The sequence below is a fragment of the Vipera berus genome (assembly GCF_964194415.1).
Source record: "Vipera berus genome assembly, chromosome: 3".
Classification (NCBI taxonomy): Eukaryota; Metazoa; Chordata; class Lepidosauria; order Squamata; family Viperidae; genus Vipera; species Vipera berus.
The window spans coordinates 30,535,380-30,547,947 of record NC_138204.1 but is presented as its reverse complement, the minus strand read 5'-3'; the positions used below and the strand labels follow the sequence as shown (position 1 = coordinate 30,547,947).

General features: G+C 41.3%; 1 protein-coding gene across 3 annotated transcripts in view; it reads right to left on the bottom strand.

Moving 5' to 3' along the window:
- DLGAP4 (DLG associated protein 4) overlaps window positions 1-12,568 on the bottom strand; it is a gene marked incomplete at its 5' end in the record, with an annotated part of 144,301 nt that overhangs the window by 88,322 nt on the left and 43,411 nt on the right. For 2 of the 3 annotated variants that reach the window (XM_081325673.1, XM_081325674.1), the window contains 2 exons: window positions 1,319-1,433; window positions 11,682-11,971. In XM_081325673.1, coding sequence (XP_081181799.1) covers window positions 1,319-1,433; window positions 11,682-11,971 — 405 coding nt within the window. The remainder of the gene's footprint in view (window positions 1-1,318; window positions 1,434-11,681; window positions 11,972-12,568) is intronic. The other variant, XM_081325675.1, reaches the window with a different exon arrangement.

Here is a 12,568-nt window from a genome sequence, read left to right as displayed (position 1 = left end):
AAGCACCCAAATTTTGATCATTTGACTGTGATAGTCATAAGGGAGAGGACTGATCATAATTCACTTCTTGCAGCACTGTTATAACTTTGAATGATCATTAAATGGATGGTCTACTCTACTGTAAGTCAAGAACTATCTGTACAAAGTTCATTTGGTATTAATAAGTTCAGGTTCTGAAGCTCAAGATCTGCAAAAGTGGAATAAGCTTTAGAGCATAGGCATCAAACTCGATCGTGTCACGTGGTGTATCATGATGTATCATGACTTTTTTGCCTTTGCAGAGCTGGGATAGGCATGGCCTGCATGTGATGCATCCCGTCTGCGGGCCGCCAGGTGGACACCCTAGAGGGAAAAATGTCTGAAAAAGTGAGGGGACAAGAAGACCTAACCTATGAGAAATAGAGATTTCTCAGTGATTAGAAAATAATTTAGAATGAAAAGGAATAGCTGAAAAAGGGAAGTCTAGGCAGAACTCTCAATTAGATTTCTCTATGTGGCAATTCTGTGCTACAAATATATATTTTATTTTATTATATGCAACTCTTGATGACTACAATTAATGCAATTATTGTTATCTCAAATGTTTATTAGGAAATTTTAGTGTTATGTGGAGTAAGTAATATATTACAGAGAAGCATTTTAAGATCTATGAAGAGCTGTGATGAGTTAGATTTGAAAATTCTATCTAGTCCAACATCTTTCTGTCCTCAAGTGCTTCTGTGAAGAAGAATCCTGCAATTTGGTGTATGTATAATATAGTTAGATGACAAGACATGTCTGAACTGAATATAGGTAGATATGCTATGCAGGAAATAGATGAGCTGATTAAATGTAGGGAAAGTATCTGACTATAAAGATAATATTTCATAAATGCACTTTAAATATTTTTATTATTAGTTGCATTCTCATCTATATACCCTGCAGTAGTAATCTCTTGTAGCTATTTGTATAGTATTAATATGTGAGGGGAAAGAGAAAGAGATTCAAATAAAAAATATAATCGGAAATGAAAGTATTCAACTTCACAACTGGAAATGCAAAATCAGCTTTAGGTTCCCATCAGCATTTTTGCAGAGTAGTCTTTCATAACTTAGAACTCTGCAGATGTGTAGAATCCACTTCCCATAATTCTCTATCCACACATGAACACATATCTAGAGCTGAACACATATCTAGAGACCATCAAAGCTGGAAAAGTCTATTGTAAAGTAGCGTTTTTTTAGCTTTGAAAAAAAAAGCTTCTCTCTTGTCTCACTTCTTCCCTTGAAAATGGGTTTTGTTATGTTTTGTGGATAGCTGTTGTTATGTTGAATCTCACCTGATCGATGCAACTGGACTCATTCAGGTTTTCTGAGATTTGATTGTATTCTTCCTCCCAGCTTGGAAATTTTGGTGGCAAAAGGATCTCAACAGAATCAAGACGATCCAGGCTTCTGTGGAATGAGGATAAAGAGTTTGAGATAAGAAGACTGGTGTCATCAACATTCCTGGTTATGGTATTGTCAGAGACCATTGCTCTTAGCACCAGTTTTTGGGAGTTCTTGAGTAAGATACAATCAATGTGCTACTTTCAAGAATGAGGTCATTTCTTTCTCTTCCTCCTCCTCCTCCTCCTCCTCCTCCTCCTCCTCCTCCTCCTCCTCCTCCTCCTCCTCCTCCTTACTTCTGTCTCATTATCTATTATCAATGGGAGAAATTCATTTAGTTTCCATATGAGTACAAACTTTTCCAATTAAACATTTTCTCATCAAAGTATGAACTGAAACTCAGCTATCCTTCAAAAAGCATACTTCAATTATGTAAACAATATGCAATTTATATTCAAAGATGTGTTGATCTCAAGTTTCGTTTTGGCCCTTTTTTATGGCATGGGAAGACTTACTAGGAAAAAAATGGAACCAACAAAGTCAGAACAAAGCATCCAGTGGCCACTGAGTGGCAGTCATGTTCTACATATAGGCTGCACATTTTTGAACAACTTGCATTTGTCGAAGTCAAAGAATAAAGCTGCAAGGAAGCATTTGCTTCCTCAAACTCATTTTGATAAGTATGTTTCCAAGACTCCAGCAAACTCCATTTAAAACCAACCTGAACTGCAAAAAAAGCATTTTGGAAATGGCTCTCATGGTTTGTGTTAAATAGCGGGTTCTTTGGTGCTGGAACGATGACGCGAAGCTGAGTACAGGATAACTCATTGTTTATTATTTCCTGGAACTGTACTGAGGCAAAGGCTGCAACCAGCCGCAATATATAGTCTAGCGGCAGCCAATAGGTTTGAATCAACCATTGCTGCCTGGGGATAGCCAATTGCAGCACAGGAGACTGGTAGTCTGGGTCGCTGGGGAGCCGTTAGCTGCTCCAGCAACCCACGTGGTGTATCACAAGAGCCCAGTACATAACACCCCTCCCCTCTTAGATCAGACTATGACAACAACAATTAGTCTCAACAGTTGTCAAGACTCGTTATTCAAACACACACAAAGTAAAGTGATAATATTAAAAATAATAAAAACAATGTGGATTACAATGAGATTAAACAACGTCTCAATGATCAGGCTTCCATTTGCAGTAATAGGCAGTTACACATAGCACTAGTTTCTGTAGTCTAGTGGCAACAAGTTTTACAACAATATATATGCTCTTTATTTTACAATGTAATCTGCAAGGTACGAAGGAGGCTTGTGTGCCCTAGAGGAACATCTCAGAGTTCCCATCACTTTGTGGTCTACCAGTTTACCCAGTGGGCTGGGTAGATTTGTGTTCCTTTGTGCTCCTGAGTCAAGGGGATTCAATGCACTCTGGCTGGCCTCACCAGGTTGGCCCACCCCAGAGTCAGTCTGTTCAGAAGAGTAGGCACAGCAGTTGCTGAAGTTCAGTTGGCTTGCTTCATCAGGGGGTCCATGTTGCACTTCCGAGCTCCCCAGTTCTCCCTCTGGTTCCATCTCAGTTAAGAAGGAAAAGTCCTGGTAGTCCATGTGAGGGCTGGCTTGGCTGCAAGTTTGAGGATCTTGGGAGGGACTTATGATGCAGTCCTCGCTTAGTGGCCATTCTGGAAACCTTTTCATGAGCTGATCAATGTGTCTTCTGACAACTCACCCTCCCTCCAACCCCACTTCATAAGATAGGGGTCCGGATGCCTTGGTGATTTGACCAGGAACCCACAGATTCCCCTGACCATAGTTCCTGGCTCAAACCCAATCACCCATATGCAGCCCCTGGGGGGTTTTGGTCGATAGGCTTCTGCTGCCACTCTGTCTGGATGCAATCTGTCCAGTTTAGTAATCAAACACCTCCCCCAACGTAGTTCTGCAGGACTTTTACCTGTGGCAGTGCAGGGCGTAGAATGCTGGCAGAGTAAAAAATCTGCCAATCTGTGTTGCCAGTCACCTGTGACAATGCACTTGAGTGCCTCCTTCATTGTCCTCACCATGCGTTCAGCTTGACCATTAGAAGATGGATGAAAAGGCGCAGACATTGCATGTCTGATGAGATTAGCTCTGAGGAAAGTCTGAAATTCAGCAGCAGTGAATTGAGCCCCATTGTCTGAAACTAAGACATCAGGCAACCCATGTGTGGCAAAAAGTTTTCTCAGCACCTGGATGGTCCTAGCAGTAGTCATGTTAGGAACTGGAATTACTTCCAGCCATTTGGAGTGGTTATCCACTACTATCAGGAAGAGCTGCCTCTGAAAGGGCCCAGCGTAGTCTATGTGAACCCTAGACCAGGGAGTGTGCGCTTCCTCCCACCTGTGAACTGGAGCCTGTGGCATTTCAGGCCTAGATTGCTGGCATGTATAACAACCATGGACTTGACCCTCAATGGCCTTATCAAGGCCAGGCCACCAGAGGTAGCTTCTAGCTATAGCTTTCATTCTGACAATGCCTGGATGGCCTTCATGTAAAGATTGTAAAACCCTGTCTCTTAGGGAAGTGGGGATTATGACTCTGTTACCCCATAAAATGCACCCTTTATGTGCAGATAACTCATGCCTCCTGACAAAATACCTTTGAAATTCTGAGCCTGGACTTTTTTCCAACCAGCCCATGTATACCCATGACAACACTCTGCTCAGAATTTTATCTGTGGCAGTTTCAGCAACAATGTCCCCTGCATGGAGGGGAAACTCAGGTATGTCCTGTATGGACAATATTCTAGCAGCAGGAGCTGGAGCTGGATCCATTAGTGGCAGTGGTAGTCTGCTGAGGCCATCAGCATGGCCCATTTCCTTGCCCGGTTTGTGAATTAATTTAAAATTGTATGCAGATAGGAAAATAGACCATCTCAATATTCTAGGAGATAGTATGTGGGGGGTTTGTTTGTCTGTTGTGAACAGTCTCAACAGAGGTTTGTGGTCAGTGTAGATTGTGAAATCCCTGCCATATAAATAATCATGGAATTTTTTTATTCCAGCAACAATGGCCAGGGCCTCTTTACAAAGTCCTTGAGTAAAATGCTATAAGGACCTGTTTCCCATTTTTTTCCATGTGGCTTAAAACTGCCCACACTCCATAGGGAGATGCATCACATGCAAGACATACAGGTTTAGACTCTATGTAATGAGTTACAGTGGAGTTTTCTGACAGTAGTGTTTTTAAGTCCTGGAAACTTTTTTCGTGTAAGTTAGTCCATTTCCAAGGAGCTTTTTTGTCTAGAAGCCTGTGGAGGGGCTCTGCTATTGCTGCCTTATGAGGTAGAAATGTGTGATAGAAATTTAGGAGACCCAAAAATGCTTGTAGCTCTCCTTTTGATTTGGGCCTAGGAGCCATTTTAATGGCCTTCACTTTAGAATCAGTGGGGTGAATGCCATTAGCATCAATGTGGAAACCGAAGAATTCTGTTGAAGAAACCCCAATACTACACTTGTTCTTTTTTAATTTGAGGCCTGCTTCGCGAAGCCTCTGCAAAACAACCCTGAGCCTTCTGGCCAACACTTCTGGGGATTCCCCTGTGATAAGAACATCATCAAAATAAGGGCAGACACCCTGAATACCCTTAAGTGTACGTTCCATGATCCCTTGGAAAATACCCGGTGCAACACTGACTCCAAACTGTAAGTGCTTAACCTTGAATGCCCCTCTGTGAGTCACGATCGTTTGAGCCGCAGCTGTGGCCTCATCAACTGGCAATTGCTGATAGGCCTGTGCTATCAGGGCATGGGTTTAATCTTTTTTAATTTTTGTATTGTCTTTTTTATATATGCCCTGTGAACCGCCCTGAGTCCCTACCAAGGAGAAGGGCGGTATACAAATTAAATAAAACTTAAACTTAAACTTAAATCAAGTTTAGCAAAAATAGTCCCCCCTTGCAAGGAGGCTAAAATATGGTTGACCACTGGGACCGGGTAAGCGTGTTGCTTGAGGGCCTTATTTAATGTGCATTTATAGTGAGCACAAATGCGAATTTCCCTGTTGGCTTTAAGTGGAGTGACAATAGGAGTTTCCCACTCACCCCCCCATCAACAGGCTGTACCACGCCCTGTTCTACAAGCTTACCAATTTCAGAATCAATTTTATGTTTTAAAGCAAAGGGGACCCTGCGAGGCTTAACCCTGATTGGGACTACGTTGGGATCTAACTTAAATGAGATAGGTGGGCCTGTGTATGTCCTTAGGGTTGAATCAAAAACATCCACGTATTCCTCGCACACTGACATGAGGTCTGCAGTTTGTGTCCAGTTTATGCCAGTAATCTGAATACTTAAGGCATCAAACCAATCAAGTCCAATGAGACTCGTTCTCTGGCCGCCTACTACTATTATATCTAGGTGCCCCAAAAACCCTTTAAACTTTACCAACAAAGTGGCTTCTCCCTTAACTTTAATGTGAGCATTTTGAAAATCTGTTAAAATGATATCTGAGGGTCTTAGTTTGGCCCAATTGTCACTGCGCCTACACACGAAGTTAAAAGTGTCTTGAGAAATGATGGAGACTGCAGAGCTGGAGTCTAATTCCATCTTACATGGAACTCCTTGTAGCTCTACCAAGAGCTTAAGTTTGGGTTTGAGGGGGCATCGAGCCCCAGTGCGGCATACGCTTCTATGGCTCCTGAAGAATCCCACACTAACTGGACCCTGGGTCCCAGTACCTCTCCTAGTCGGTTCTTCCGACTGGTGTTTGGGTGGCCAGTCTCTCTGGTGGGTTCTGCAAACCACCGCGATGTGGCCTGTCCTTCCGAAAGCTCTACACGTGGCTGAATGAAATCTGCAATTGGCACGAAGATGGTTGCTGCCGCACCCCTTACATCTCAGTAAGAGAACTGCCTTGTAACTGTCTTCTCGCTGGTGGCTGTTGCGGTATTGCATGTTGGGTTGCTTTTGGAGTCGGTTGATTTCAGGTTCTTCTTCCTCTGATGATTCTACGGTACATTTGGCAACCTCAAGATGGACCGATTCTTCGACTTTTGAAGATTTGGCGGGCTGAACTGTCTGCACTGCACCCCCTGTGGCTTCGTCGGCCATCACCTTGTCCTGTGCTTCAGAAAACATTAAATTGGGCCTAGCAAATAGTCTCTGCTGAAGCGTTCTGTCCCGTAGGCCACAGACGAGCCGGTCTCTTAGTCGTTCTTCTAAATTTGAGAATTTGCATAGGCGTGCGGCCTGTCTTAGGCCCATTATGAACTCTGAAGCTGTCTCCCCGGGTAGCTGCACTCTTTAGTCGAACTTGAACTGCCAAGCCATCTCAGACATCTTGGGCTGGAAGTGCCCGGTTAGCTTCTTTTTTAGATCTGCGTAGGAGACCGCCTCAATTGGTGTCGGTGTGAAAAGATTCTCGGCCAAATCAAAGATTGCTGGGCCGCACACGCAAAGTAGCATTGCGGCCTTCAGTCCTTCTTCTGCAATCTGATTGGCTCTGAGGTAGTTTTCTACTTGTGAAAGATAAGATGGCCATTCCTCCGGGTGTTTCACGTCAAATTCTGTTAGTTTGCCGACCTTCAGCATTCTTCTTTTGCTTCCTGCGATCGTCTGGATCCTGCTTCTAGGCTCAGGGAATGAGTCCACTGAGCATGAGGCCACTAGTGTAGCTAGCTAGCCGGCCTTGAGAGGGGGGGGGAAATGCTTCTTCCCTCCTGCATGTACTGCCTTTCCCTCATGGACTTCAGCTCTTTAATCAGTGAAGCAGGATCCCACCTTCATCGCCACTGTTAAATAGCGGGTTCTTTGGTGCAGGAATGACGACATGAAGCTGAGTACAGGATAACTCATTGTTTATTATTTGCTGGAACTGTACTGAGGCAAAGGCTGCAACCAGCCACAATATATAGTCTAGCCCCTAGGCAGCAGCCAATAGGTTTGAATCCACCATTACCACCTGGGGATAGCCAATTGCAGCACAGGAGACTAGTCGTCTGGATTACTGGAGAACCGTTAGCTGCTCCAGCAACCCATGTGGTGTATCACAAGAGCCCAATACATAACAGTTTGAATGAAGAAAGTTCTAGATTCAACATCTAGAATTGAATCTCCTTTAGGGCTGCTGCATAATAGGCAATATATTAATCTATGTAAAGATGAGGTAACCAATTCATTTTCTCCATTGTACTGTAGCTACCATTGTTTGATTAATCTCAGGCACTGCTTTTCCCCCTCATTTCCCAAGGAAAAATAAGTTAGCTAGCTGAAGGTTATTATCAAAATATATAACTACTGTATAATTACAATCTGGAACCTCTTGCATTTCAATTTTTTTCTGGTTGTGGTGATTATGAATGACAATGAGAAACATGAAGCCTTGGGTGCAGCTAGTCAATGCATGATAGATACTGTAAGAGGATTCAGGTTCTAGAAGCTGCCACTCATACATGAAATATTTTTCTGAGTATGTGATTCTTAATTAAAATAATCTCAGATTTTTTAGTTGCTGCTTTTGTTATATTTGAGCATACATATTTGGGATAGGTTGTACAGAATGTGTTATTTTATACTTGAGAAAAGGTTGTATATTCTCTTAGATACAAAAATCAGACAAATCTATCTGATGTTCTGCCTGCCTGCCTGTATACCTATTATGCTCTTGTTGGAGCCAAGAACAAAAGAATAATAGGTCTAGTATATTCACATATTATAAAACAATTAGAAGTGAGGAGAATTATTTTGATTTATTCCAAGTCATCCAGTGAGCTACTCAGATAAAAAAAAATGACTGAGTATAGTTTATGATAGGCAGAGATTGGGATTCTCAGAAGCAAGCAGAAAGGGCAAAGGATAATAAGGCATCTTAAATTAAAATTAAGTCCTAATGCATTCAATGACTCTTGCTTCTTTAGGGCTATGTTCAAACAATATCCTTTACTTGAAGTTTGTTTCAAGCACTCTTCCTGGTGATATTATGGACCTACCATATTGTTTTCTCCTCCAGAAGTGGTTTCATTACCTTCTTACATTTTTTTTATAAAAATAGTCATAGTTTGATAGTGATGAACATTTGAATGACTGCAGTCCATTTTTCTGATGTCCTGATGTTTTGCCTACAGATGTGGCTGGTATCTTTAGAGTCAGAGTCAACTGCTTTGTAGTATGTTAGAGTAGTAAACTAGAACACGGCCATTCAGCCCAAAAGCTCATCACTGCTTGATTGATCCTGGTCATGAAAATTGACACATACATAATTCATGGTCTAAGCAAAGCTCAAAGTGGGGGTGGGTGGGTGGTGTCTTCTGACTAAGTCCAAGTACTAATCAGTACCTGCTTAACTTTTTCAAACTCTTCAAGGTTGGCTGGCTGCTCCTACCTGTTGTAAAATTTTCTGGGTACATACAACTCTTTCAACCATAAACTAACTATAAGTAACAAGTTTATAAATCAAATTAAGTCAGGAAAACAGCAAAATTTGGCTTAGCATCTCTTGTAAATGCAATTACTAAGCCTTTAACATGTAAAGTCTGTTGTAAAAATCACCAATAAATATGCTTAAAATTATTTGAAACATAGTTTTTTCTTCTTCTATTCATGTTTGAGACTGCCTGAAAACTCACTGCAGTTTTCTTGGCAAGGTTTTTCAGAAGTAGCTTGCCATTGCCTCCTTCCTAGGACTGAAAGTGACTGGTCCAAGATTATCCAGCTGGCTTTGTACTTAAGGTAGGACTAGAACTTAAGGATTCCTGGTTTCTAGCCTGATTCTTAACCACTACATCAAATTGGCTTTCTAAACATATATTAGTGTAAACTAAATCAATGCGATCTGAATCAGGTTTATTCAAAAGTAATTCCCCCTGAGAAGTTGCATATTCAGGTGGAAGAAACTGCATTGCTTCTTCTGTTGTAGGAGTCTAAAATTGGTGTCTGGCTCTTCAGTAGCAAAATGTGTGAAGAATTATCTGCTATGTTTTACAAGCTGGTGCTCATAAGTATATGTGCTTGCAAAGACTGCCTATTAAAGTTTTTGACAGATGAAACTCCAAACATACAGTAGAGTATGAGAAGTCACATGGCTGTGCCACTGTGCATGTATGTCTCTGAATGATAATTTGATTTTTGTGAATTGTCACATTGATTTGACAACTCAATTTGACTTTCAGAATCTCCATTTGGTGATGTTATTGAGTTGGCCTTGAATCAAATCCCTCAATCATAGCTTTTTAAGACGCCCTTTAAATCAGGGCCACAGCATGCCAGCAACTGGTCCACACAAACAAGCAAAGTCCCATCCATGAGATGCAGGCAGCACACAAAACCATGCACCCTACGGGCAACGGAAAAATCTCTCTCTATGGAACTGGTGCCCAAAAGGTTGGGGACCTCTATTTTAAAGCAGGGGTGTCAAACTGCCAGCCCACGGGCCGTACGCATCATCAGGAAACCACGCCCACCCCATTGCCGGCAATGGAGAAAAAGCTCCGATTCATCGTGTGACGTCACGTGATGTCGCAAGTTTGACATGTCTGCTTTGAAGTAATCAGTTTAAAAACTGAACCACATGTCCTCTCTGCATGGCCAGCAGATGGCACTAAATTGTTTATAGTACTTTTTCTGCAACAATCAAGACAGGTGAGCTACTTTATTGATTATGCACTGCAGCCATCAACAACTCTCCTGAAGCCCAGTCGATTGTATTTGATTTATACAAGCTGTGTTTTGAAACAAAATCCTTTCCCTCCACAGAGTACAAGAGCAGAACAATGATCAAAAATGGAAGCTAGGTGTAGGATTTTTATTTTCTTATTTTTAAATCATTGTTCTGTTGTTATACCTCATCTTTAACTACTTTGCAAACATTATGTGTACCTTATGCTGGAAAAGTTGGGATAAAAATATTAACTCTTCAACTTCATTTCTCTTTTACATACATAGATATGTGCACATCTATAAACATATACAGTAAATTATGCCCATCTCTGCTTCCTGGGTGCAATTCATTATTACCTATAAAACCTTACATGTACAGAGCCTGGCTGTTTCTGATTGTTTATGCCCATCTAGGTAGATTAAGCACAATGTGTATGCCGCAAGTCCATTCATTCAAACAATTCCATGTATCAGGAATTAGAATTCTCTGTTGTGGCACCTGCCCTCTGGAACAATATCCCCTCCCCCCAAATTCATATGACTTTGACTCTACAGTTGTTCAGGAAGTTGTTAAAAACATTGTTAATTTTTGTTGATTAGAGAATGTTTGTATATTTTTTTTTCTTTTCTGTGTATTGTAAGCCACTGGGAGTCCTTTGGGAATTAGGCAGTCTCCAGATCTAACAAACAAATGAATAAATAAATAAATCAGGCTGATTACAGCCATATTGGGAAATGACAGCCATAAAGAGGCTGAGTCCAGTTCCCTCCATACAGTAAATATTGTTCATGGAGTGATCATCTTCTCCTTTCTGTTGGTGGTTTCACAATTCATTTTTACTTGTTCTGACTGCTGTTCCTCTGGTAACGTCATCAAAATTCTGAACAAAGGCCTCTCACATTCTACTTTTTCATCAGTGAAAGGCAACTCAATCAGCTTAACTCAAACTAGCAAATGTCTATCTGTAAGAAGAGATGTGTGCCTCCTGTCATCCCTATATACCCTGAATATCATCCCATTTGCATTGATAAATCAAGACACTTAATTTGGAGGGAGGGAACTTAAGCTGTGAAAAATCAACTATCTTTTTCTGCTAACAGTTGCAGGCTGATCAGTTGAATGGCAAGGAAATGTGTGCAAGGCTCCTAAATATTTGGTGGGCAACAATAGAGGGAGTGCAGGTTGCCCCCCCCCACACACACACTACAGAAAATAATAGTCATTCTTGCTGGAGGTCAGGATGTCTAAAAATGCCCATTTGTTTCTTCTGTGTCAGAAGTCACTCGCAGAGGTGTCCCACATTTTTCTATCATTGACCAAGTTTTGTTTTTCTTGTAATAAAACTTCCTAAAGTTGTTACAGTTTGACATGGAATCAGTTAGGCAGAGAGGTAGTGGGCTCCTTTAATTGGAGTGTTCAAGTGCTTATCAGACATCTGTTGATCAGGAATAACTTAGTTTGGATTCCTGCACTGAAAAGAAATTGTATTAAATGATCCTTCCCAATTCTAGGATTTTCGGATTCTATGTTTTATCCACTTCTGCCTTCCCATTCTCCTTCTAGACCCCTTCTTTCTACATGAAATTAGACATATTCCCTCCCTTCTGAAATTCACTTGAGCCATAGTCACCCCAGACATTGTACTACTAAAACAGGAAATTCTGAAGTTAGAAGGATGTACCTTTGAGCAGTGCTCTGCTCGCCCAGCGACTGTTGAGTGGCCTTGAGGTAACTTTGCCTCCGTGCTGCAGTTTTAGGAGATGGCTTGGGGCTGGTTTCTGAGTCCTCACTGTCATCATCACCCATGGCTTTGATATAACTCCCACTTCTCATGCGCCGGCATGGGATTTCATTGTCTTTGTCCCTAGTCAGCATGTTATTCCAGTCTCCCTGAGGCACCTGTGAAGGACAAAAACAGACTATGGTAACCATCTGTGGCAAAGAAAATAAAAGGGGCAGGAAATATAACAGCTAGATTGCTAATGGGTGGGGAGAGGCCCTCTGAAAGATGCTTTCCTTTTTCAAAGGCCATTTGTTGGACATAACAGAAGAGGGCCACTTTTATATCTATCTTAACCTAGAGAAATAATTTTCTCAGAAGTTAGATTTACTTGCCTCTAGCTGCCTTTTAGCAAGGGGTGAAGACCTTCCGCTTTAGTCAGAATATGTCAGGTTGTGCTAGCGTGTCTAGTGATTTTAGTGGTTTTCATGATATTTTTCATCTTTGTGTTTTATTTTCATTATGCATTGACTGCGTAATGGCAGCAAGGTGAGATAGAGGTGAAAGATAGAAAATCCTCCACCTTCTCATCATCTGAAAGATAAAAAGTACTACAAAATAGCAGGCTAGCAATTCATTAATTCAGCCTCACCAGAAGTAATGAGTTTCTGATGAAATAAAATCATACAGGAACAGACAATTTCATGTATAGCAAGCAATTTACAGACACTGTTTAACTATGCATACCTGAAACATCTTCTTAAATTTTTTATTTATTCAGCTAAAGATTTACAGGCTATGAATGTATGTTATTTTCAGAGCAGTGATTAAAAAAAGTCATCTGAGGC